At 41.9% G+C, this 27643-nt stretch overlaps 1 protein-coding gene across 1 annotated transcript in view; it reads right to left on the bottom strand.

The window, feature by feature from the left end:
* HMGA2 (high mobility group AT-hook 2) overlaps positions 1-27643 on the bottom strand; it is a 110476-nt gene that overhangs the window by 9594 nt on the left and 73239 nt on the right. The window contains exon 4 of the mRNA XM_036401664.2: positions 13604-13636. Coding sequence (XP_036257557.1) covers positions 13604-13636 — 33 coding nt within the window. The remainder of the gene's footprint in view (positions 1-13603; positions 13637-27643) is intronic.

Here is a 27643-nt window from a genome sequence, read left to right as displayed (position 1 = left end):
AGCCCACTTTCTTATGTAAAGACGTTGGCCGTCAAAAGAGCACAGATTTGGCCATAGCATGATGGCATAGCAATATTTAGATACCAGCAAGCAGCCTTGCTGAGCTGCTGCTTAACTTTCCCAATGCCCAAGTGCTTGCTGCTGGGCATGTGCAGAGCTACCCAATATCTTGTGAGCAATCTAAGGGCTATAATGTATCCTAAAGATTGATTTGACTTAGTGATGTCCTCAAAGTTTTCACACTCGGGAAGGCAATGTATAATAGATAGCAAAAATAAGACTTTTTAGTTTTAATAAAATTGTGTACATGTACGCAATAGCATTGGATTGGAAATTCACACATGGACTTGTTTTGAAATCCCCATGCTCTCTGATTTGAAGTAGGTATTCAAGATGGGTTTTCTACCTTCTAGGAAGAAGGCTCTCCCATAAACTTTTGTGTATGGAAGAAGCATCTTTCTTCTATTAAAATCAGTCCACTTTTATATAAATAATCAATTATTCTGTGAAAGACAGAAAGGGAGTACAGAAAATAAAGCCAAAACCTGACTCTCTCCTGCAGGTCACCAGTCTGTGGTTTTTTAGTGCATAGTAAGCAAATTAAGTGTGTCCTCTCCTTTTAAGGCTGGAATAGCACTGCTTGACTAGCAAAAAGGCTGCTCATGGGGATTACTGGATAATACACATCCCCAGCTGTTGGAGGAAGTGATCTAGCTGAGGCAGCTGAGTGAAGTTGCTGGGGCTGTGCTGGGACTCAGCTGGTAGAGGTCAGAGAGAGTTAACCATCCTTACACACACAGGAACCACTACTACAGATCCCCTTCCTCTGCTGGAGGAAGTATGTTGCCAGGCTTGGCCAAGTTTTGGTCCTTAAGCAACAGGTTTAGATAACTGGAGGGGACCAAGACATTGCTTAGGAGGATTCCCACAGGACAGGACAGGACAGGACAGGACATTCCTCTTTAAAGTCAGAACAGCTTACTTAAAATATAGATTCAAGTCTATTCTTCCTGTTACATTAAGGGGGAATAAAAAACATTTCTCCATCTCCTAGCTTATCTCCCACTAGGACAACTGTTTGATATAATGGAGTGAGTGATAAGGAATCTCTCTGGTTACTTTGAGAGAAAGGGCTTATCTGACACAGGAGTTTTAAATCCAGGAGGGCTCACACTGAGAACTTCCAGAAACAGGAATTAGTCTGACTGACATTTAGTTAAAACCTAAATGTACCTGCCTTAGGTTCTGCCTCTCAATTTCTCATACACATGATCTTGAATGGACCTCAGCTTTAGGTGCCCAACTTTGCCATGGATTATAAAGCAGCCCTGAAATTAACTCAGCAATGAGGTTACTGCAAGGCAGCAAGTCACTCAGTGCCAAAGCCTGTGTGGCTGAAGCCTTTTGAAATTGAGACTCAGCTGTCTAAGTTACGTCAGGCCAGATTTCTTAAACGCGTTTTGGCATCTGACTACAGCAAGTGCCTTTTTGACCTAAGCAGGTCAAAACACTTTGAAAAAATCTGTTCCCCATGTGATTAAAAGGAGACTGAAAATCTTCAGCAAAATCACAGTACTAGTCAGAAGAATTTTACAGGAAACACCATTTAAAGTCTGCAAAGCACAGACCTAAAGTGAAAATGGTGCTTGAAGTAATTGTGGGTGCTATGCAACACTGACAGAGATGTATTTTGTCTTGGAGAGCTTCAACCCTACAATATATAAACATTTCTGGTGGGAAGGAAATAAAATATTAAGAAAAAGAAGGCAGCGGTGCTGTTAGAAACATATACAACTGAGCTGGACTGACCCCAACTCTGAGAAGCTGCTCTTACAAACCTCTTGTGGATGCTGTAAACTGGAGGATTGGTAAACTGCTCTGCATTCACAGCCAAAATCCAGACTGGAGCATAAGGCAAGCAGAGGCTCTAATAATAGTCTCTAATCACTAATATTTGTGTCCATAATTAGATGAAAGAAGATGGATGCCAACCTTAAAAATTCTTAGACTTGCCTAGTTCACTGAAATGCTGTGGGTGACTGTGTTAGCTCTGCTTTCTTGTGGCACTGGAGATGGAAAAGCCCAAAAGGCTACTGGAGCCCACAGAGCAAATCTGCCTTCTCCTTGAGCCCTTGAAATACTTGAAACAGCACCAGTTTCTCTGCATACTTTATGCTGAGAGGCAGAGGAAGGATTACAGCAACGGTCTCCCAGAATGGGGTAGGGAAACATTACTTTGAGAGGCTTTGAAATGGAGGTCAAACCCACATCATTTACCTTTTGCTCCTCCCTGCCGCCCCCCCCCCCCGCACTAAATATAAACCATGAAGAGGAAAATAAAGTAAGGCCTGTTATATTTCTATCTCTTTTTTTCTCCCCCTAAAAACGACCACTTGTTACAGACAGGAAGCAACTGCCAAAAGTTGTTCACCTTCAATCCTTTATCACTTAAAAAAACATTGTGGCTCTGACCACGAAGCCACTGGCAAGAGTAGTTTGGGGAGAGCTATCTATCTACAGCGATAAATAATAAAATAAAGCATCTTCCCTTTTGAATCCCAGCTGAGAGATTTTGCCAAGTGATCAAACTTGTCTGAACCTCGGAACAGCAGCTTTGAAGTAATAAGAAAGAGATTGAAAACTTGCAGCCAAGAGCCGCACACACCTCATTAGGGTCCAGCCATGCGGGGAGGCCAAGCAGCAGCCGCCAGGCCCAGCCTCACGTACCCTCTGGAAAGGGGCTGTGGGAAGGGGAGATAAAAGCGCCTTTCACAGTGGAAGCGCACTGGTGACATTTTTACGAGCGCCAGCCCCGGGGCTGAGCGGCCCTTGCCACGCTGCCCGTGCAGCCTCGGCCACGCAGGGCGCATGGGCTCGGCCGCCGCCATCCTTGCTCTCCGCGTCTCCCCTGGCTTTTCTCATCCCTTGCTTTTTTGTTTCTGAAGGAGTGAGTTTAACATACAGGGCTCTACCTTACCCTGGCCATTCTCAGAAAAGCCCTCCAAAATGAGAAACATATTTCTTAAAGATAGTGAGCCAGGTTCCCTGAGCTGGTTCAGCACAGTTCACATGAGACTTTCTAGTATAATTTAGAACATGATTTTTAACAACAACAACTACAACACACCAAAACAAAAAACAAAACCAAAAAACAAAAAACCTCTAACCAAATCAAAACAAAAACATTAAAGCTTAACAGAGTTGTAAAATGCTCTAAAAATGTCTGAAGATTTTGATCATGGATTTTGCCACACAGACACTGGCAAGGCTGCGTGCTTCCAGCAATGCAGAGTATTTAACTTAGAGAGCTGAGGTTCTGGGTTTAATTTTCAGTTTCAGACTAAACAGCAGGTCTGCAGTGAAAGGCAGGCGACAGCTCCTGAGCACAATGGGGCAATGGAAATGCTTCTCTTGCAAACTTTACTGATTGTGTAACCATGGAGCACCTCTTCGTGCAGACGAAAAAGCAAAATCAGAGAGGTTCATGTTGGTTTTAATAAACTTCCCCCATCCCTTCCCTTTTTTACTGCAAGAATTCAGCTGCTATTTTATTATGTAATGCTGCAGGCTAAAAATATATCCCTAATTTAAGCCACCTTGCCAATAAATCTACAAATACCAGGTAATCCAAAAAGGGTAGTTATAGTTTAATGACAAACTCTTCTTGTCATCTTAATATGTTCAACTCCTAAAGGATTTAGAGTGATGCATTTAAAGGTTTTTTCAACTTCTTGAATATCTCACACTCTGAATCTGGTGGAAAGTGTGAGAAAGTTTGGCCTCCTCAGCACAGAGCATCGACACAACTTTTCTAGATCAGTCTATGCAGCTTTCCACAGGACAAAGCTCTTTATTTCTCAAAGCAAGATAACCTGATTCAAAGTGACTGATGGTCTCAAATTTAGTAGATACTGATGATTTCCTTTTGATTATATAATCTTTTATGGGAATTTCTTTTCCAATTGAACACATATACATTCTATAATCAAATCAGAGAAGGTATCCTGATGGAAATGTTCAAAACATGTTTATTTTACAACTGAGACAGATTTACTGCAATTTATACTTCAATGTTAATCTATTCTCCTGTCTAAACATAAAAAAATACCAACATAAATTATAGTTAATGCTTCACGATATAACACAGTTCTCAGGAGACTATTGAAGAGATGTGTGAGCCCTCTAACTTACTGTAACTGTGTCTTTGCTGTTCTGAATTCAGTTTCCAGAATTTGCTTCAAAATAAGCTTGAGAATCAGGGAAGGGGAGGGGGTGGAAGACATTCACTACCTTGAATCGGATATCTCCGGGGTCCTAGAGCTCACATGTTCTTTCTTTCCAGACTCAAGTCTGGTTTCAATGGAGCTCTCATTTTTCTTCCCCCTAATCCTGCCGTGAGATCAACCATTGGTAACTCTGTGAGAAATTAAATACCAGGATGTGGGAAATCTGAGATCTGAATTCAAGCAGAATGTGGGTGATTCATTTATTTCTCTCCTTCTGTTTTCCCATGGTTGTTGTGTGGCAAGTAACTCTTCGAACCTGAGATCAGAGATCAGCCCTGAATAATGTGACTACATTGACAGAGCAGAAGAAAAGCAAAAACTACACTAGCAATATTATATCCCTCTCTAATATAATCATTAGTCATTTCTAAAGAGAGATTTCAGCCAACGTTTTCTGAAAACATTCTGGAATTTCCAGAAATGCTTTACAGTGGGATCAACAGCAGAACTTCATCACAGTGATGCTCAACATCTGCTGGAGCAGACCTCCTAAAAAATTTAAAATTTCTTGTATTGGAATCCCAATGAAAAGAGAGACAGTTTGCTATGGTAATGTGACTGCTGACTGCTACAATGCCCAACAGTCAGGCAAGGGTTTTTAAGCTTTCTCACTCTTCAGTGTGAGAAAGGAAAATTTATTTGTTTAGGTCCTGTAAGGATGAACTCAAGATGCTCATAAACACTAGACTGTGCAAAGATTTAGATCCTTCTCGCACTGTTTGGCAAAGTGTTGATGTCTGAAAACCACCTACATACTTCTGTAGCCTTCAACATGAAGTGCCTAGGACCATAATTCTCACTGCATGGTCTAACATGAGGCTGTGATACTCCTGTACTTCTTACTGTCTACTGTCACAGCAGTCACATGCCTACAATATCCAAGGAGCAATCAATGACCATGAGCTCTGTGCCCCCAAACTGCACCTAGCCTGTCACGGACTGTTTGTCGTCTGGGCTGCTTCACTCCATCTCAGCACTAAGGAACAGTACAGTGAGAGCATCAATAGAAATATTATAGAATAGAAGCTCCACTAGGAAAAAATGGTTTTAAAGTGTCTATTACAATTGTTTCACACTGATTATGAATCCTTCACCTGATCTGTCCTCTCTGAACTGCAAGGGAGGAGGCAAGCTCATAGGCTCAGCCTGTCCATCCTAGCCTTAATGTCTGGCACAGGTGTCACAAGCTGAGGAACTGCCCAGGGAGGCCAGATGTCACCCAGGGGTAGCATGGCAGCATTGATTTCAAGGAACTAAATTCACAAAATACCAGGTTTCCCTGGTATTTATCCAGAAAAAAAAATAGTCTTCTTATTGCTTCTTTCCATAACATGTTTAAATATGTTAATAAGGACTGAGTATACTGCTATTTTTCCTAGCCAAACTTTATTAGTGCTGATAGGTGAAGACTGTAACTATCTATCTGAGCAAATTATTTAACAGACAAAAACTGTATTTTCATTGACCTTACCTTTGATTCTATTTGTGCCTACCTTATTACACATGCATCACACCATACTTAATCTTTAAAATAAAATTTGTAGCAGAATTTATATGCTGAATTGGAACAGCAAAGATAGAGCAATTTCCAAGAATTGTTACATAGGTCTGTTTCCCTATTTTTCCCTTTTTTCAGTGCAACAAATGAGCAAGGATACAACCCTGAAGTATCTATAGTAATATTTAAGTCAGGGAATAGAGCATCTTTCAGTGGCTTCACCTGGATGTGGAGGAGCAACAACAATGCAGACCATTGAAAATGCAGAGCCCTTGATGAGAAGCTCAGGAACCAAGCTCTCACCAAAAAGCACTTTCCTCCTGTGCAGCCTTCTGCTCCTCATCTTTGCGAATTAGCATTTTGATTATTTTTATTACTGTAACTCCACAGAGTGATCATGCTGGTAGTTTCAGCTTTCTGAGTATCAGACAGAAAATATCTTAAAATAATCCTTATTTTCAGGGAGTAGCCATGTGCTGCTGAGAATGCTGTATGTCTCGCATGTCTTGTATGAAGCAAGATACCCAAGTGTTAGCAGCACTGACTCTTGCTACTCTTGAAAATCTCAGCCAAAGTATGTAGCATGTGTATGCAAAAGTAGCACTGTTTAATTTATTCCTGACTGGCACTTTTTTAAACACTGCTCAGCTATGCTCCTCAACAGTGTTTCCCAAGTACACATCACAAGCCCTTCTCTACTGGCTACTATTAGTGAGACTTCGGTTTGTGTCAAATCAGAGCCAAGTTCTGAACCGGAAGGAGTTCCTCCCTAAACACCTTTTGTGGCCACAGCTGTGGGGTCAAACACACAGCCACTCTGCCCACAGATGTTGCCTGATCACCTCAGGCTTCTTCCACAAGCAAGGAGTGGGGAGGGAAGAGGTAGGGAAAGGCTGAAGAGGAGTGTTGCTGGCTTAAGGGAACTCTTTTAGCTCACCCCTGCATACTCTAGCCTTCTAGCACCAACTGCAACACCCACTCCCTGTGCTGCGCAAGGAGTGGCTCTACAGCTGCAGTCCCTGAAGTTTTACATCCCTGCTTTTAGGATCAGGTCTTGCCCAGCACACTGGAAAAAAAGCAGGGACCTGAAAGTGTATCTGTGTTGAATGGGCAAATGTGTGACCAGTGCTTCATTCAGAAAGCTGCCTCCTGCTCTAGAGTTTGCCTCAGGGAAATAAATGTTGTCTGTTTGAGCTGTCAGGAATCCATTGTTGTTCTTGTTCAGAGATGAAGGTTCCTGTTATGTTGAACTAAGTCACAGCACTCCCGCTCTTCGATTGACTCATAAACTGGCTGACAAGGACATGACCTCTTCAAGTGGCACACTGCAGCAGGCAAGACTGAATCCCCGAGATAGTCCCACACAAGTCAGGAAGTAAAAAAACATCTTGCTAAATCTGATTCCTTTTTTGTCACGTCAGATTATAAATGCATGCACGTTGACCATTCCCTTATGCAAGAAGGGAGCATAAGCACCTCAGTTTTAGTGGAGGGGGAATCAAGGCACTATGACACTTGCCCAAAATGGAACTTACACAGCACAGTTCTCAGAAATAGTGGTTTCAAAGGGAGCTGTGCTGTCCTGGCACAGGACTGGCTGAGCACCTCTGTCCGTTCCTTAGGCACTGCATGGGGCACAGTGCCAGGCACCTTAGCCTGCCTTGTGGACCACAGGCGCATTAAGCAAGGGGATGTAAAACTCAGTCAGCATCCACTGTCAGAATTACACATCTGAATTTAACAGATCTGCGGACTCAACCAAATCAAATCATGCTTCTCCTGCTTGATCACTCAGGCTCTTTGACCTTCACATGCTGAGCTGCACCGTGTCTCAGGTTTAGGGAGCAGCACTAGGAACACTTCTCTCCTGGCAGCCTGGAGAGCTTGCTAGGATAGGAAATGGCACTGCTGCTGAGGTATTTCCAATTTTTGAGTCTTCAAAAGTGACTGAATGCCTAAATATACTCCTGTTCTTGAAGAGTTTTTAAATCCATTGATTTAATCCAATCAATTTGCTTAATTTATTTACAGACAAATTTATGGAAGTAGCCATCTCAAAAATGTTCCTCTATCATAGCTATGTAGTAAATGACAATCAAAAATATTTAAAACCTTAGCTACCTCAGTCTTACACTGATTCAGGTATTCCGGCATAGCATCACTGAATTACATTATTCAGATTCTATTCAGAAGTTATGTCATGTAAGTAAGAAAATATCTTATTTCAGATATACCTGACCTCCCTTTCTAGCCATCATTCTTTAGCCCAGGTTAGTACTTCATCTGTTCATTGAAGCAGTAAATGCAACTTCTATATTTTCTCCCAGATTCTTTTTCTTATTTTATTTCAAAAAACATCTGTTTTGTTGGTTTTTTTTAAGTCATCAGACAAATTATTCAGTGTCTCCCTGTCACAATAAACCCCTTATAAAAGAAAAAGGAAGAATGAATATATCTGCCTTAGAAACCACACCAGTTTTCACCATTTTGCCTTGAAAAGAGAAAGAAAGTAAGGATGTTAAGCCCAGTACCCTCCATGAAATTCCATCTACTGCATCCATGAAGAAAGCTAGAGACTCTCCTTATTTCCTTATTTCCCATAAGCCACAATACATGTTTGCTCAGCATGTGTTCACATGGTACCAAGAGCCTACAGTACATTAGAGGATGTTCCAGAGTGGCCTATGTAACACATGCACATTTATCCTGTGCTAAAGGACAAAATTACATGCGTTATTGGAAAAGAAAGTTTTACCTCTCCAGGATATGACTTTTTGGGAGTTCCCCTGGGAACTTTCTGACTCTCCTTATCAATAAACACAAAAAAAAGTCCATGAGACACAAGGTAGCTTGCTGAATGCGGTGGAAAGAGTAATGAGACCCCAGGGCACTAGGTCAACTTCCAGGGCAGAGATTATTCAGTATTTCTACAGTCAAGGCTCAGACTGCAGCATTCCTGGGTTCACAGGACACAGGGTGGCCTTGGACAATGGCACTCACTCTCTCAGATGTGTATGTGCACCTGCTTGGTGCCAATCTGTCTGTGACACTGGAAGCTTCTTTTCAGCCTGTGAAAAGTGGATTTCTGGAGTATTCCTACCACATTTCTGTCTGCCATTTCCCAGAAGGGGAAAGGATGAATTCACATATGGTGGCTAGCAGACACACAGAAGGCCTGAAGCTGGTGTAAGTGCAGCTTTATTGCATGGCACAGAGAGGTGATGAGGTATGTGCTCCCTGGGCCTGCTAGCCGGGGTCTGCCAGCACGTTGGCCCCACCACACAACCACCAGGGGCCCCAGGTTCACAGCCAGCAACTTTGTGGCTGCACATGAATGTGTGACCCACAGGTGTAGCTCCTGGGCTGCAGAGCCTGTGTGATGCTTCTAGCATTTACTGGGTCCTACACTGAGTAGACATATGCAATAGATGCAACCTGAGGTGTGTTTATATACATATATATGTATATCTGTGTGTATATATATATATATATATATAAAATTATTCACATGCATAACTTTATTGATACTGACACTGAAAAATGAGTAGCAGGAAAAAATGTAGGAAGTCCAGATCTTCTTTTCTGTACGAAATAAGACTACACTTTTTAGTGTTTATTCTTGTTGGATTTGATTTTTTTGGACATTGTTTTAAAAATATCTACTACATTTAGCATTAGGTAGGGAAGTATGCTTCACTTGTTCTTTTGGTGTACGTTTTCTGTACAATTTCTTGTGTACACTGTTCTATGTATACTTTACGTGTACTCTTCTGACTGATACACTTTTATTCTGATCTACACACTGTCTTTCTGAGTGGTATGCTGTCTTTCAGACTCAGATACAAAGGATTTCCAAGGATGTGAGATTTTAAGAGAGATAATAAAATTTTCAAAGGGCTGATCTATGTTCATTATATGTCTTCTCTGCAGAAATGATAAAAAATAAACATGTCCTGTTTCCAGAAAATTTTGATAGTTTTCATTGTGTTTTCCTAAAAACATCTATTTCCTTCATATTACTTTAGAGTGTAACTCCCCCATATGGCTGAGTCAACAGCTGCAACAAATTGCTTAAAAATGAGGAAATGAAGAAATTTCTGTTTGGACTGTGTATTTGCACACCTCAGTAAAAATATTACTATGTCATGACTGTAAGATCCAGCTGTACATTCTTTAGAGACAGAGCAGATTTCAAAGAGTCTTGTTTTGAGGTTCAGGCAAATATCTACGTGAAAGTGCTAAATTTACCAATGTCACGCAGTTATGCTGGCTCTTTTCTTAATTTCCCCAAGGAAGTGTGAGAGTATGCATCAGTGATCATCACAAAGATGTGAACAGACCACTGTATTCAAAGCTTCATATTAATGACATGGGTGTGTAGATTTCCAGTGGGTTTTACTGCTGCTATGTACTCTCTGTGTGATGGTAAATCCTCAGAGCTCTAGCAAAGTTTAAAGATACTGCAGAAGTTTACATAAACATCTGTATGGCCCTAAACTGGACAGCTGATATCCATGAAGAGATTTAGAGCATGGCAGTGCCCTGCATGATGCTTAAAATCTGGGAAATGGTAATAGAAACAGAGCTGTTATTTGCAAAATGAGAATTTTATCTGGTCTTACTGCTTCTGTACTTGTAAAAGTGACACAAACCCAAGAGACATACTTGCTAGCAGCAAGAACAAGAGTAAGAGCGATGTAAACTAACACTCCTAAGAAATCTTTCAGAATACACATGAAATCCAAAGCACAGGAGACCACTCAGGGACCACGTGTGAGCAGGAGTTTCTGCCACTTTTACCAAGGAAGGCTCACCATCAACCAGCAGTTCTTGACTGTAACCTCTCACAGTCCCCACCAATGAAAAAAGTATACATTTCTAACTTAATCCAGACTGCCACATGGCAAAGCCATCTGGGAGGATATTTTGAAGGAAACAGATGGAAAAGGAAGAGATTCCTCTGAATGCAGTATAAGATTTACATTATCCTCCATGAACTTCCATGTAGTCCCCATGTTTATATAATTTATCACTATTTCCTTAGACAGCTCAGATTAGAAAGCCTGCATGAGCTCATGCTCTTGTTGTTAATTCAGAGTCTGAACCTCCCTACTTTATAAAGAGAAATTAGAGAAAAGCAACCAGACCTGAGTGAAACCCAGCAGCATGAAGTTCTTGATCATCCCAGGAATTACACTGTTTTACCTCTCCTTCTTTCAGCCTCAGGAAGACACCGTCCTGAGCATTTGCTCACAGTGATAAATTTTTGTTCTTTGCCATGCACCCATAACAGCAGAACTGCAATGGTGTGCTACTGCAAGCGTGAGAGCATGGCCTGTTAAAACCAGGAAGGGCTGAAGATAATTCAGTGATTTCACTGAACATCCCTTTGTCCAAAGATTAAAAACAGAAATGTTGTCTGTGTAAAGACATGGCATATAATAATTTAAGGTGTTCTTTCACTACTCAGTTGTGGTAACTGAAGAGATCTAAACAGCCTTCTCTCTCCTTTCATGTATTCTTCTGTGGCTCCTCACTTTCTGCACAAACACTTCCATTACTAATGGAAATGTCAAAAGGCTTTCTTTTCTCTGTCTCTGCCTACATTGCTACAATTGCTGAGGCACCACTGTAGCAGCAGTGGCATCGAGCTGGTTGACACACGCTTCAGCATCCCTACCAGAATCACTGCTTCAGCAAACGGTCAGGAAAATCCATATGGGGAATGCTAGTGCTTCAGTTCAAATGCCTACATCATTTGGCCATCAATTAAATCTGTCATTACTTTGTTCTGCTACAAAACAAGAGTCCAGGTCCCCTCTTTGTCCTCCTACACCCCAGCCCAGCTTCAATCCCAGATCTTTCTTCCTCTCTTGCATCCAGGGTTGCACATGGTTATTGCACAAACAAAGCACTTGCAGGAGTCAGTGCCTGGGTAGCTTGGAAACCTGGCAGCACTACAAGGCCCTTGGCAGCAATGGGTTCTGCTAGGCTAGGCTACAGCCATCAGTTCTAGACCCCTTCTTCCTGCTGACCTCAGTGGGACTGAGCTCTGATGCATGCCAGAGGAAAAGGCAACATTAGCAGCTGCTTGGGAGTCTCTGCCTCCTGGATTTGCCTCCTCTCTGCAGCAGGGCTTAGCCTCCCTGTCACTCAGGTGCCACAAAAGAGAGAGCTGGCTTTGTGTCCACCAGCAGGTTTACTACCATGTTGTAGTAGGAATAGCCTGATTGTAGCAGTAACATTTGAAGGATATAAACAAGACATGGAGAGGAAATCTCTTCTATTAGAAGAGCTTGGTGTGCTCTGAATTGTGTGGTGTAGTCAGATCATACATAGTAAGTTGCTGGGGACTTAGGCGGGTTTTAGCATAAGCTGGCCTAAAGACATCACCTCTCCTCACAAAACTTAACCTTACTTGAAAGTATTGCTACATTCATCCTGTGTGTCACCTCCACCATTCAGAGACATTATTAGCTGTGCTATGGATTCATCATTGCTACAACTGTATTGATTTCTTTTGTAGAAATCTGATTCCTGCACATGCTTTGGAGAGTTACATAATTTTACCCCTTCAACTGGTATCTGGATGTTTTCTGTTTCGTATGCAACAGTTCCTAATTCAGACTGCAGTTGATATTATGACGATGTACACTGTACATTAATGTATTAGAACCATAAGGTGGAAAAATTGAAGTATTATTCCTTTCTAAAAGCAGACCTCTTTCCAGAAGAGCAATGGACCTTTTATACTCTTGACTAAGCTATCATTCATGTACATGGAGGTACAGCAGCACAGCCCACGGACTCTGCCAAGCAGTCATGGACTTGCTCCCATGCCCAGAGGTTTTTCTCTGTTGGTGCACATATAACAAAGTGTTAGAGTTAGGTTCTTGGGGTTTTTAACAGGCTGGAAGAAGAAAATGATGTTGATTTTAATTGCAGTGTTTGACTGGTTTCATGACACCTTGTGGCTTGCATTTTTTTTCAAAGTGTTAAAAAAGAATAATACTACCCAACCCAAAAAGTTCCAATGTGTTAGTCTTTATGATGGATCCAATCTGGTTACCAAGTTCAACCTATTATATTTTGTGGATTTACAGCATCCTTTAGTGTGATGATGCAGAGCAATGCAGAGTCCCTAGGCAGTGCAAAGGAGAGCTGCTTTATTGCAAAACCAAGGCCTTTTTAAGCAGTTAACAGGTTACCAGTTTGCACAGTTTTAAGGCACAACAAGCCCAAGGCCACCAACCACCAAACACCGTGACGTGGACACGTGGCCATCACCCTGCATGTCTCTCACGTCTCTCACATCTCTCTACCCCTATTCCAGCTGAGTCACTCTCCCATAGTTCCCTTCTACTTAGCCTAAGTAGCAGGCCTGAGCCATGATTTCACAAAGGCCCTTATTTTATAAGGCTTTGCCTATATGCAACACTAAGGAAAGCAGAGAGATGGGTTTCATGCATATGTCCCTTCTTGCTGTAATGCAGTTCCCACCTAGCCATATTCAGGACACAGAGAGATACTTATTGCATGCTGGACTCACACCACAGAAGTGTGCATGTGTGTCTGCATTATCACTGCAAGGTGACCAATGCAGAAGGAGGACAATTCTGAGCAGGCACTGTTCCCTGCTTCCTCCTCTCTTTTCAGGGCCACCACATGACTTGTTCTGGTGGTTGTGCCCAGCAATCCAGCAGCTGTCCCCCAGCTCATACAATTGATGCATTTCCCTTCTTTCTTTACAGTAAAAGAGGCCAGTTGAAATATTATTTCACTTAAAGTAGTCTAAATAATTTAAATTCGTTTTTCTTACCTGAGCAGGCTTCTTTTGAACCACTTGTTGAGGCTGAAAAGTAAAACAAAGGCACAGTGAAAAACAAAATTAAGTGAAAACGCTTAACTGTGATTTTAGGAGTACTAGGAAAAATATTTTCAGCAACAGAAATAAAACACAGGAAAAGCCCACAGTCAGAAACAGAGAGATGAACATAGCAGCTCTCACACCCAGCCTCTCCTATACCTATCTGCAACTTTGCTCTGAAGTAGTTCACGTTAGTGTGGATGAAGAGGAGTATGTTAAGCTTGTACAATTAAAATCGAAGTGAAATCTAATTTAGCATGTTACATCTTTCTGCTCTTCTATGGTACTGCTGCCTTAACTTATCAGACCATGAGAGTGACCTGATTTTATAAATAGATTTTGTTGTCTCCACTGCTGCCGCTCTCTTACAACATTCTCAGCTGTGAGTGGAGTGTCCTACTGTGGGGGAGCCCTCCCTATTCATCACAAGCAGGGTCAAAGCTTAGGCAGAGAAGTGAAGGACACATAACCCCATTCCTGAGCCATGGCTTCCCACTTGACCAAAGCCACCCTTGCCAAAACCAAGGAGACTGGGATGGACAGTGGTTCCAGCCCTTGTGAGTTCTAGTTTGAGATTTTCAGCTGCATGAAGCTGATGCTGTGCTGACCCTTGCAAGCCTATTCATGTGATTACAGGGATGCCCATCATTGGCCAGGGTGGGTGTGTCCACCTGCCTATGCAGGACCTGGTGGCACCACCACGGATCCTCAGCAAGTCTCTCTCCTGCTGGTCCCACGCAGGACTGGGAAACACAGTCCTCACATGAGTCAGGAGACCCACCAAGGTGCCGGTGTGCTCCATCCCCACCCAGGAGAAGAGGAGTACTAATTAAGGAACAAATACAGACGTGCTTAAAATACACCAGCATTGCCCAGATGATGGGATGACCCTTGTGGGTGCTGGAAGCAGCATGGAACAATAAGATCACAGATTAAGGATGAAATCCTGACACAGAAACAGCAAAAAGGCTTCTCTTACTTCAATGGGACAAAGTTGCTGCCTGCCTCCCTCCCTCCCCCAGACATTCTGTTTTTAAAGTCTATGAATTGCACCCAATGATTTTCTTCCTGCCCTTCCTTCCTGCTTTTTCCTAATCCCAGCCATGATTTTAGATTTTAGTGCCTTTCTTGGGCAGAAGCCAACATGCCATCCCTCTGCATGGCCAAAAACCTAATTTTCACGACAGTGTAGTAGGAAATAACTGGAATTTTTCTGAATAAGCAGTTTAGTGTAACTGGCCTTTCAGAGCAATATTTCAGTGGGAAGGATCAATGAAAATGTAAATTAAAGGTAACTGATTAAATTTGGCTGCCCACTACAAGTGTCCCATTTTAACAAGAGATGCTTTGTTTATTTTCAGTCTTTTTCTAACTCAGTAGAATCCTACTGCTGTTATATTTTTGTATATAACAGTCTCCAAGTTCTGCTCTCAAATAAATATGAGAGGAAAAAAAATATCTGATGACTAGGTCTGTCTTTAAACTTCAGGGTGGACCCTTTCCTTTTCCATTAAATTCCCTTGCAATGGAGAAACTATTATCAAGGCACACATTTTATTGATGCCTTCTCCAGGTGGACTGCAGGCCCTGAACTCATTAATGGACATTTGCTGCTCTTGGACAAAGGAATGATTTGTTTTAAAGGAATCTCTCATAATTATAGAACTCACTGAGCTCTTCTGTAATCTGTCAATTTTTTTCTTCACTTTATTTTCTTTTCTTTTGCCTGTTGATTACACCTGTACATGTGTCTACTCCCAAACCACATGAAATCCACAGACATTTTTAGAGGCTGACTGTTTTCTCCAGCTCAGAAAGCCCCATATATTTTTGGCTGTGCACTCTATGTTCATGTGACTCTCACTCACTGTAACTCAATGAAATCTTCTGAAAGAGCTGCCAACTCACCATATTTTCCATGAATTAGGTCCTGACACTTCAATGAGAGGAAAGACAATGTCTGAAACAAGGCCAGCTCTGGCTTTCTGCCTAGTATGTGTCACAGTAATTCTACCAGCTGCCCTTCTACACAGCAGTTCATACTTTTCAGACCACCAAAAAGCCCCTTGAATACTTTCAGTGATAGCTGGGGCTTGAGCTGCCAGCATGTTTTCCCAGCCTCTGGCACCCAGTGGCTTTGGACTGGACCTTTAAAGTTTTTTTTGCATGTGTTTGTTTTGTTTTGCTATTTTTATGAATGGCTTCCACAGGGAACTCTGACTCCAGCACAACCCTATCCAGCCATTCATAAAAAGCAGAGGGAAAATATTGTAGCTTGCCCAGTTGGAAACTGTCTGTGATACTGACCAAGGCTTTCAAGAATTTTAGTCATTCAAGACCTTTGCTATCCTAGCGCTTCATATCGAGAGCTCCTTGGCAGGGCTTGCTCACTGCCGGCTAGGTTTCCCTGGACTTGGGATCTGGAGCTCAGCATATGTCATGCTTGCTGCCTTAAATGGAAGAGGTTTAGCTATGCAAGCCCAGGAGCAGGGCTCAGTCCCTCAGCCAGTGTGAGTGGCACACACACTGACACGCTGGGAGCCATGCCCGCTCATGTCACTTTGAGGGCTTGGGCTTGCGGCAGCTGAATCACTGCAAGTGCCAATTCTCAAGGCATTGCTTTTCATGCTTCAGCCTGGCTGAGTGGGAATGTGGCTGGACATATAAATCCTGTAAGGTCTAGTCCTGTGAGGACTGGTGACTGCTGACTCAGAGCGCCCTGACCAGAAGAACTGAGGTGCTCAAGAATAACAAGAAATTTCCCAAGCACCCCTTTAGTTTCTTTAACTGTTGTGGATGCAATGCCTTTGGAACCATTTTGACACACTGTAGATACTAATGCTTCAACTTGTTAAACGTTGTGTTTACTGCATTAAAAGATCTTTTCAGGGCTTTGAAAGTGACACCTCTGATTCACAAGTGTTGCATCTGCATGTTCAATTATCGGGAAAGAAAGACAATCTGCCTTGGTTATGGAAAAGACTGGAACTATAAGATAGCCATGGACAAGAGGCTTTAAATAGGTGCTCTGGGGCAAAAATAAAGTTGTAAGCAAGAAAGGAGAGCTCTGAATTATTATGTATTGCCCCTGTTAGGAGCCTGCAGAGTAAGATGGTAGAACTTCTACTCTGTCAGAGGCTCTCTCACTTATGTTAGCCATCTTAAGAGGAGATTAGTGCAACACAGTGCTTTCACATTTCATTTTTATCCTAAGTTTGAAAACCAGCTATTGTACACTGCATGCGCACCAGCTGATGTTCCATATACTCGAAAGCAAACTTCAGGGTTTTTTACATCATATGCAAGTACAAGTCAACACTAGATATCTTTTTAAAATATGTATGAGACAGAAAGAAGAGCTACAGTGCCAGAAAAATCCTATAACAAGGTCATTTAAACGTCTATCAAACAAGAACAAATCCAAAATGCAGCAGTATTTCTTTTGCCATGCTTAAAATTTTGAGGATGTGAGCTAAGGCAGAAGATAACAATTTAAAACTTGAGGATAATATTCCTAACTTTGAAAAGGAAAAATCCCACAAAATGCCTGAAAAGGAGAATACACAAAATTTTGATGTTTTTCTCTTTGCTGTAAGTTTTGAATGTTAAAAGCCCAACTGTTTATCTTCTACACTTCTTCCACTCCTCCTCAGTCACACATTCCTCATTTTGTTTTCTTATTTTCAAATTCTGTTGATTTGCTTTATGTCAATATCATACATATATCCTTACAGCTCATACTGGTCAAACAATTTCTTTGCTTTCTACATGAGAACAATAGAGCAGTCTCATGTGATGAGTTCATATTCATCTTGTACCAGCAGTCTAAACTTGTATCAAATTCAATTTGTCACACTTATCATTCACAGAAGTACTTCTTACCCTGTGACTTTCCCTAGCATCACAAAGCTAAGGAAGGAAAATGGAAAGTTAAGGGTAAATCTTTATCAACTAGTATGAGCAATGCTGGAACACATCTTTATTGATCAGAAATAAAAACATTGGTTTGAATGCAAATCATCCCCTTGCTGCTACACCCGAAGCTCCAAGGGGAAGCTGCACACACAGAGTGCTCTTAGATTTTCTGTTCGTGTCTTCCTCTTCAAACTGAGTGTTATGAAGATGTCTGATTGATGCTTCTTGGCAACAGTGACTCTTTGTCTTTTTCCAACAGCTTGACACAGATAACAGATTTGCATGGAGGTAGCTCTGCTGGGGAGACTAAATGGCCATGATGGAAACTAATACCCAGTTAGGATGACATTTATAGTGCTGACAGCTCTCTGTTGTGCAGAGATCGTTAAAATAACTTCATAGGTCATCCAAACACTTGTAGTTCTAAATTAAAAGATGAGTAAAACCATATTTGGTCTTTTTGTCTACATACCCTTGAAAAATCAGGAAGTTCATATTATACCAGTTGAAACCAACATAATCCAAAATAAATCATGTCTTACAAGCAGTTCCATATGACAGCAGAGTAACTACCATTCTGCCCTACAGCTTTAATTGGTTTGAGCACAGCCTTTCTCTCCTCTTCCAGCACAGAATGATACAGTGCTGGGACCAGTGGCCCACACAGCCTGCCAGGAAACTCTCACGTCCCAGCAAAAGCCACTTGCAGCTTCCTGATCATCAGCAGAAATCTTCCTGAAATTGCATGGGATGATGTGCCTGCCATTCACTCCTCAGGTCCAGGTATGCTCATGGCTTGCTTTAGGAATAATTTCCCTTTTGAGGCAGTAGCAGAATTGCTCTTTTATCCCATCAGCAGTGAGGGGACTTGTGTTTTGGAAGTACAGGTCATGAATTCTCCTGTCTCCCTCATATGCTTGCAGTCAACTGGCAACCGTAGTATCTGTGTATGCACACTGCTGTGGGTCATTAGAATCTAACAGCAAAACCATCTGGCCCTTAGAGTTCAAAGGAGATTTCACAGTTCTCTGTGCAGTCTCATAAATGAGGCTAATAGTAATCTGTGGAGAATTCTGGCAAAATCTGTGAAACTATTCTTTATTTTCTATCCTACTTGGCACTCCTCTGAGTTTTTAATACAAAGTCAAATAATTGCAAAAATATTTATTAGCTTTTAAACTGACCTTCCCTGACTGATGCTGGAAAAGTCTGCAACATGTCAGAAACTGCACCAGTTAGTCGATGATAAAGAGTATTTTTATTCCACTTGCTGGGGAAAGCAGAGTGCTTTCCCCCAACTTTTCAAAGTTTTCCAAGTACACAGAGTGACTTTTAATAGTTATTTTACTGGCATAAAAAATTTATATTTAATTTGGCAAATTCAAAGCACACTGCTTCAAATGACTCTTTTGGCAGTCTTAAAATTCAGGCAGTGGCACATATATCCAGTTCCATATGTATACATCCAATGGAAGTCAAGAAACTGACTTCATCAGGGTTAGGATTTCATATATTTTGTTTACAGAAAGCTACCTTCACTACAAAATATCTGTAAACCGCTTCATTTGGAATGGTTTTATGTTCTGGGAGGAATAAAAGAGTGAAAGAAATGTATTTAAAAATCTAATTCTGTTTTCTTTTATGCTTATATAATCCATTATTTCTCAGTTGCTTTGACCCAACCTTACTCCCACAATTACAGACCTTAACAAGAACAAATTTAATGGTTAGAACAGGAAGGGAAAACCCATCATTTTTATTAATCTGCTAGCTGAACTGTTAGTTCAAGCACAACAATATTCCAGTGATTTTATCAAGGATATAATAAAAACTCAAAGCACAGTGGTAGTTAGTTCAGTGTTCTTCATAGATGTTACTAAGCTTTATAATGATAGCCAGTATTAGTTACGTTTCCATAAAATATTTAGGGCAGTGCAGCTTATGAAATATCCATTTAATGGACCTTGTATCTGTGTTTCAATACAATAAGCAAAGTTTAAATTTGTGTTCTTATCTAAAATCAATACAACTCGTCAGCAGAAGTATCTGCTGTTGCTGACTGCTCTTCTTCAGAGTCACTGCTGCTCTGTGGGGTTTCCCTGTTACTTCATTATCATCTGCCACACACTTGATAAGCTTTCCTGATGCATTTTGCTTAAGTTTAGTTTGGCAACCTGTGCATTTTGCTGCTAAAATATTGAGAAGTATTTTCTGTCTCAGAATAACTCTAGCACACAGTTCAGCATTGAGGTTTTCCTTGATATACACCTAAGGAAACATGAGCTGTCTCTTTTGTCTGGCAAACGTCATATGTGTCTATTTATAACTCCCTACACAGACAGACTATTGAGAAAGCCAGAGGGGAGGTTTCAGTCATTCTTAGCTATAGCTCAAAGAAAAAATCTTACATTTTAGTAGACAGAAATAAATTATGAGTTATTTGCAAAGAAACCAAGCCCTCATTATTCAGGGATAAGCTGATAGGAAACGGCTTAGCTTTATACCTTGCAGACCTGTCCAGACAAATAACTATTGTGCAACTGTTCATCTCCAGACTATCTTGTCTGTTTGGATACAGGAACTCCTGTGTTCACCATGCGTTTTTCTTGGCCCATGTGGAAATGATTTTTGGTCACTGCCAAACAGGCTAGATTTGAATTGATGACCTAGAGGTAGAAAGCAGTGTTTCACATTACAATCTGGTTCCAACTTTGGTTTTAAAGTCTTCTCTCTCTTCTTGCCCAGGTACCTCCTGCCATACGGACCAACATGCCAGGGCACTTTCTGCTGCAGAGGTCATTCCCACTAGAACCACTGCATGGAGCTGATCAGAGCTGCAGGACTGTCAGCAGTGGACTCAACTCTGGACCTGACTGCCAGGAGCTCCCAAATACTCTTGACTTTTGCATTGATCTCCAGTGAAGTTACAGAATAAATAGCATAGGGAAGTCCCAAACAAGCCAACCTGCTGCAAAATCCACTGCTGTTTGGAAAGTGAGCTCTGAACTTCAGTGGTTTTGCTCAAAATGTATCTGTTGTCAGGTAACGTTTCCCTCTATGGCTGCTGATGTTCACTCTTCTCAATTTTAAGGTCACAAAGACATCAACTTAGTAACAGTGTCCTTGTGTCATTTAGAAACCTGAAATACCTGCAGCCCATTTTCCACAATGTAGGCTTAGATACAAACAATCAATCAAAAATTCCCAGGCCTATGAAAGCCTCTGCTAACAACAGATCCAAGCCTAGAAACAGGAATGGACAAAGAACAGAAGTGATTGAAAACAAAAGGTAAATCGCTCCACTGGGCAGACCTGGGACTACAGCAGTGTCCCAGCAGCATCAGGTGGTAACTCTGTCCCTGGCTATGCACCTCCACCACGGCAATGATGCAATGGCCATGCCACAGCCTAGACCTGTGCTTCTCCTGAAGAAGGAGAATACTGATGAAAATACAGTATGCACTTCCCCTGGCTCTTGGGCACCTTCAGCACTCTGGAAAGGCAGCCGTTCAAGCTACCTTGAAGGCTGTGAGATTTGAGCCAAGCAGTCTGTGACCTCCCATGGGTATTTCCCAGTGGCAGTCTGTGGCATGTCTCTTCAGTTTAGCTGCATACTACAAGAACTGCTGCCTCCAGAGATTTGTGCTTCTTGCTTTAGTGAGACGCATCTCAGCCAGAGCAGGACAGCATCAGAGTGGGCACTATGGGAAGGCAGGTGCAACAGACTGCGATCAGCCCAGAAAACCTTCAGACTTCACCAACAGGAGAAAGCAACCCAGTCCAGGACCTCTGACTGGCTTGTATCTATGCCACCTTTCCTCCAGACTGCCTAGAAGGAAGAGTCCTGGGTTGTGCTGCTTCCTTAACAACATCTGTCGCGTGACAGAGGACAAGATGGTGAAGGAAAGCAAGCTCCCGGCTGCACAGCATGGACAACTGTAGGGCAGTGCTGGGGGCTGCCTGTGTTCAGGCACTGCTCAGCTCACTGAGCACAGACACAGCACTGGGTACTGGTAGGAAGAGCTATCTGTCCCCTCATGTGCACAAACTAGGGTAAGGATACAAGGGATTTTAGGGAGCCATTTTGCACAGCCATTTCTAGTCCTTCATGGATATAAAGCATCTTGTTCAGAACTTACGTGGTCAGGCCCAGGCACAGCCCTCAGCTCCTGCAGGAGCTTCCCCTTCCCATTCTATTGCCTCCCTGACCTCCCATTGCCCTCTGATGGCTTGGGCAGGGTTTTCCTCCAAAGAAAAAGCATGCAGGGCAAGGAAGGCAAATCGCCTGTGCCTGGCTGATTTTCTGCAGCTGAGGATCTGGCCTGAGGCATTTCTCTTGAACTTCTTTGTCTAAGCAGATTCATTGGTAGCCATATGGCTGGCTGGGGATGTTTTTGTATGTCTGGGATATACAGATGTCTGATAGCTGTCTGTCTATTAAATAGATTTGGTAATTATTACTGCCTCCAGGACACTGATGCAGCTAAGAGTGTCTGTCAGAGTCCAAGCAGACTGCTAACATTCTGGCATAATTTCATAAAGAAGTCAGTATCCAAAATAGAAATACATTTTCCACGTACTTGAAATATACCAGGGGCTTGGTGGCGAGTTGCTGTAATTAATCCACTTCCTGGCTTGATATATTTTGGGATCATTCTGGTGTGTGGTATGTTAAATACTGAACTCAATTCATATTCTTATTTTTAAATGGAAATTACATTCATTATGTCCAAAGGAATGATTCCTAGGTCCATCATGCAAAGCAGAAAAAACCTCCACCATTCCATTGCATTTCTGGTGTGATTTTACTCATTAACAGCAATTTGATCACGTGCATCATTATGAAATCTATGCAACACTATAATGTATTTTAAAAGACAGTAGCAAACAGCTTTTTTTAAAATCTAGTCAGAACCCATTTAATAAATGATTGCAAACTCAACATCTATCCTATTGTCAATATCCTACTGTCAGTCTCTCAACAGCAGCAGAAATATGAACAGTGTTCGAGTACATATGCTTCCCTTGATCTGAAAGAGATTGAAAAAGGGGAAGAGAGGGAGGAAGACAGAGATTCTGCTCTTTATAATCCTGGTGTAATTTTGGAGTTGTTCTATTTACAACCTTGAACAGACTCTGAATTTAACCCAATCTAGGAGAGAAGAATTTGACTGTAATTTTGCAGGACAGACCTTTTGCAGGACTAACTATGGCTAGACCTGACTGTCTAGCCATAGTTATTTAACAGCCTTTTGGAAGCTACATGTGACCTAAAGATCCTATTTGTTGCTTGGATCTACCAATGTGAACATCAAAGGTATGTGTGTAAGGTATGCATGCAAATCCCCTGCAGATTTTTTCATAATAGTACTGAAACCTGACACCACATCAAGAATGCAGCGCCTGGAGCACCCTACTACAGCCCCACTCCCTTGTAAAGCTTAACGTGGTTTCCTTGCTCACAGAGCTCCATTAGCTGCCACTTGGAGAGCAGCCTGCTTTTACATGTTAGGGCTGCTAGGGAGGGCTTGTGAACATTTTAGCAAATGCAGGTCGTTTCAGAGAATAGGACTGACGAATATTGATTCTCGGTTCCTGAAAACTCTCCCGTAATTTGTTGCTTCTGTTGCTGAAGTGACAAAACCTAAGTTTTCTTGCTGCAAAAAACATAGCTAAATTCTCTCCTTGGTTAAATTCTGCTCTTCTGCTAAATTCCAGAGTCTACTGAAAGAGCTAAATGCTTCCATCTTCCAATTAGTTACATTTTATTGTGCTTTGAACCTCTGTGGTTTGGGACATGCCAAAAATTGTTGGTAGTATCTGTGGCTAGGTGGTCCTGGCAGCAGAGGTGAAAGCAGATTGTTGGATTAAAGAAGGAGGAGGAGAGCTGGCCTCCAAATGCTGCTGTAGTTGGCACAGAGAGGCATACCCTTTCTGGGAATTAGGTGTGCTGGGTAGATAGGGGTTTGTTTTGCAGCTGAACATAATCCACCTTGGTGAGATCAGGTATTATACCAGCACCAGATCACTTACCAGCAGCTGCAAGATTATGCTAGCATTGGCAGCGATGTGGCCAAGGATACTCTGATACTCTAGATTTTGACAGGTAAGGGCAATGGTGTAGAGCAAGGTCCTTCTGCTGGTGGTCAGCAGCAAAGATGCAAAGGGATGGGAAGAAGGAATGAAAAGTGACAAGGAGAGATGGCAAGAAAGAGGGGGACCAAACACACACCGCCTTCTCTGCTTACACACAAATGGGAACAAATTCTCTGCACTGCCATTATGTGCAAGGAACTGAGAGGAAAAACAGAAACACATTGTTCATATTTCTTTTTGTCCACCAAGCTCACTAGATGGCTGTATTATTGTCATACTTTTGGCTTCTTCCATGCTCTGAAAGCATGTGCATTACTGACATATTTTGAGGGTTTTGTGGTGTTTTTAAGAGAGCAATTGGGAAGTTTGGTTAGAAAGAATCTTCTTAGGTACCAGTGGGTTTTTCAGATTTTAGGATCAGATGCATTTTTGTAGGCTTTATGGCAGTGCTTTGTCTTCTCAGATCATAAAACAGGTCAACAGAAATGCAAAGGCCCTGGGACTGTACTGCCCTGGAGAGGAGTCTACCCCAGCTGCAAGGCCAATGACAGAAGGATCCAAGGGAGGATGTGCTCTTCCTGAAGAACTCCAGCCATCTCTCAGCACAGCAATCTGTGCAGGAGAGAGTCTGCTTCAGCTTTCTGGCTGGAGGCACTGGCAACAGGACAGTCAGGATATTCACTGTTTATTATACAAGCACGTAAAAAGGGTGGGAGACAGTGAGGGGATAAGGAGTTGCCCATGCCACTTTACCTTTCATCACCTCTCAGGAACGACTGTCTTTGGGGCTAATTTAGATGTATTTACATCATAAATGTGTGGCCTTTTCAGCCACATTTTTTCACTCTAATTTCTGCCTGCCCTTGCTGACATATGCCCTTTGCAATCTGTGGTTATTTTCCTCATTCTGATCTGTGGAATTGTCCTCTATTGCAGTTTTTTCTTTCACAGATAAGCAAATAAATAGCTCATTAAAGTGATATAGTCTAGCTCTATTTTACTTAGCAAATACTGGGGGGGTTATTTAAAAAAAAATTATTCTCTATTGAAAATACAATGCTTTGCTGACTGTAAACTGGTTTGCAAGCCCAAACCAGATGATTTCATGAGTCTTCCAGATGTATTATCGCAGTTTCAGACATCTTCCAGACTGACAAGACCCGGAACTCTCATGAGATCTCCACATTGGGATATTATTAATAAATATTCTGTATCTCAGGGACAACCTACCCAATAAGTAAGTTCCATATGCCTCTTAGAGGCATCAGTGTCCTTCCTCTCCTTACTCCTAAGTGCGATGGGCCCAACTCTTGGGCTGGGATTGGTTGAATGGTCCCTCACAGAGGAACCTCTAGCCATAGTTAGAGGTGCAGCTCTAACTATGACTTAATACATGATGACAAACCTTTCACATCCATGCTTATCCCATGACATGATGATGTCTGTGCTTGGACCAACTGACAGGCATCAGATCACATGTCTGATGAAGAGCAGAATCTACACATCCTTGAAGGTAAGGCACAGTGAAAAGGGCCTTCAGAAAAAATAATGCAGGATAATTTTGCACTGTTGAGAATTTTGGTAGGGAAGATCCAGACTAGGGAGCTTTAGATTAACCTACCATCCCCTAGAAAACAGTTAGCCCACTTAAAATTTTGCACCATGACTTGTAGCACTGGCCAGTAATACCTGGGAGTGCTAAGTACCATGCTTTCTTGAGTACCATGCAAAATCATTCTTTCTAAGTGAATCAGAAATAAAAGAGCATCCCAGCACAGCAGCTAGGGATTCCTGGGGGTATTTACTTTGCTTCTCAGTTAGCCTATATAATCTGACAGCCCAGAGGACACATACATCCCCATTTGCATCCCTGGTGTACAGAGAAAACAGTGCACTGCTTCCATTCTGCAGGAACATCCACCCAGGAGTGCTCCAGAGAAATCAAACAGTAAGTTCCGAGCAAGAAAAATGGAAGAAGTTGATACAAAATCCACCAAGAGCAGATGCACAAAACTAGAATTCTCAAATTTATTTGAACAATCTTAGAGAAGTGGACCAAGCTCAAATGCATTGGGCTGGTATCATGAGTAGCTCCATGCAGAGAGTGTAGGGCTGTGGCAGTAGAAGAAAATAAATCTAGGAGGTCTACAATGTGAGTCAATATATATATCTTTCAGCTATAATATTGTATATAATGTAGGAATATGCTGCAACGCATGTTCAGAATAAATTTTAAATCAGTTCTCAGTCTTTGTTTTAGGTAGGTGCTGGTTTTGAACGCACTTGAGGAAACATTACGTACGTAAGATCGTTTTAAATGGATTTCACTCAAATGAGATACAAATGACACTGCATGAAGTGCAGACCAGCAAACCTAATATATTGTCTCCTTTAGAGGAAATCAGAAACCAAACTGTGAGTTTTGACTGACAGTAACAGATTGTCCTATTTTCAAAGAAAAATCTAGTTAGCAGAAACACAGGCATGTTTGTTCCTGATCTCATGTTAACAGCTTGAGTAAATGTCTCGCTTGCTAGACATAGAGAAGTACAAGTTAATTCAACACCTAGCTATTTTTTCTTCTTTAATAATACTAATGCTATGAATGATTACATATTATTTGCTTATGCCCTTAAAGGCAATTGAATTTAACATTTTCCCCTATTTCTGTTCTGCTGCTGCCTCTTCTGTAAAAAGAGGATTTCTACATCTTAACCACACTCAGTGCCTACAGCATTAGGAAAAAAACCAGCAACAAATACACAAAATCCAAGCCTTCTTTTGCTTGTTCCTTTATTTAGTTTACTATACTCTCATTGTTTTATTTTAATGGCTCGAGCTTGATACCATAATCATTTTCCTCAGTCAGTTCATAATATCAATTTCCCTGTAGGTCAGAAACAATACCTCAGGAAATACCACCTGCTATTCAGGGATATTGCAGGATATTTGCATTTTCACTTAGTAAAGTGTTATTATTTTAGACTGACAACCTAACATTTATTTAATTATCATAAAGTCTTTGGATCCCTAAAAGCAAGAGAGAGAACGGGTGTCCTGGCTGGCGTCCCACTAGCTTTTCATGGTCATTAACAATCAAGAGTGAGAAGACAAACAACTCACTGCTGAAAGATGTGTGCCTCACAGCCAGCCTTCCCTGTCACCTCCTCTGGAGTATGAGAGCAATTCAGCTGTTCCATCAGTCTACCCCTGCTTTGCCAGCCCTCCTTTGTAGTGGGGCAGCTGCCTGACTGCATCTTTCCCTCCTCTACAAACAGCATTGAAGATGGTAGATGCAGGCAGACTATTTATTCCTCTGAAGGAATGCAGGATGCTTGAGCAACCTTGATGGTTTCTGCAGGGAGTTTGATGTCTTCCATCTATCCTTTTATTCACTGCGTGTGAGAATGCAGTATTTTGGGACCATCAGCAGGGGAAGGAAAGGCCCCCAGTTAGACACTTGCAAGCCTTGCCACATTTATAACAGCTGTAGCAAGTACCCCCAAAAAAACTTCAGCCTTTCTGCACTTTTTCTCCCAGACAGGCATTTTGAGGTGACCACCAATACAAACCCCAGCAATTCCATTCCCTTAGCATTCTCAGCATAGCCATGAGACTGGGCATGAAGGAGACCTGTTAGAGGGAAGCTGAAATCCTACACATTTCTGATCCACTTCGACACAATATGGAGTACATTCAGCTTTAGTAACCTTCCTCCCACCACATCCAATTTATGTTTGGCTGTTTTGTTTTCTCCTCCCAGGCTTATACCAGTGGGGAAGAGCCATGCCCAGCAGAGCACAGCAGCAACTGCTCTGAGGAGCCATAGCTGGGGTAGTGAGCGGTGAGTCTGCATGTTACATGCCCTCATGCGCGTGTCAGGAAGCATGCGCTGCTTGACATGTCGGTGGCAGAGGCACCCATCACTTCTCCCAAGGTGATTGCCCCACCATGCAGAAACACACCGCAACCGCAGAAATA

The sequence above is a fragment of the Molothrus ater genome, chromosome 5, assembly GCF_012460135.2.
Source record: "Molothrus ater isolate BHLD 08-10-18 breed brown headed cowbird chromosome 5, BPBGC_Mater_1.1, whole genome shotgun sequence".
NCBI lineage: Eukaryota > Metazoa > Chordata > Aves > Passeriformes > Icteridae > Molothrus > Molothrus ater.
Note: the sequence above shows the minus strand (reverse complement) of the source record. Positions and strands in the feature narration are given on the sequence as shown.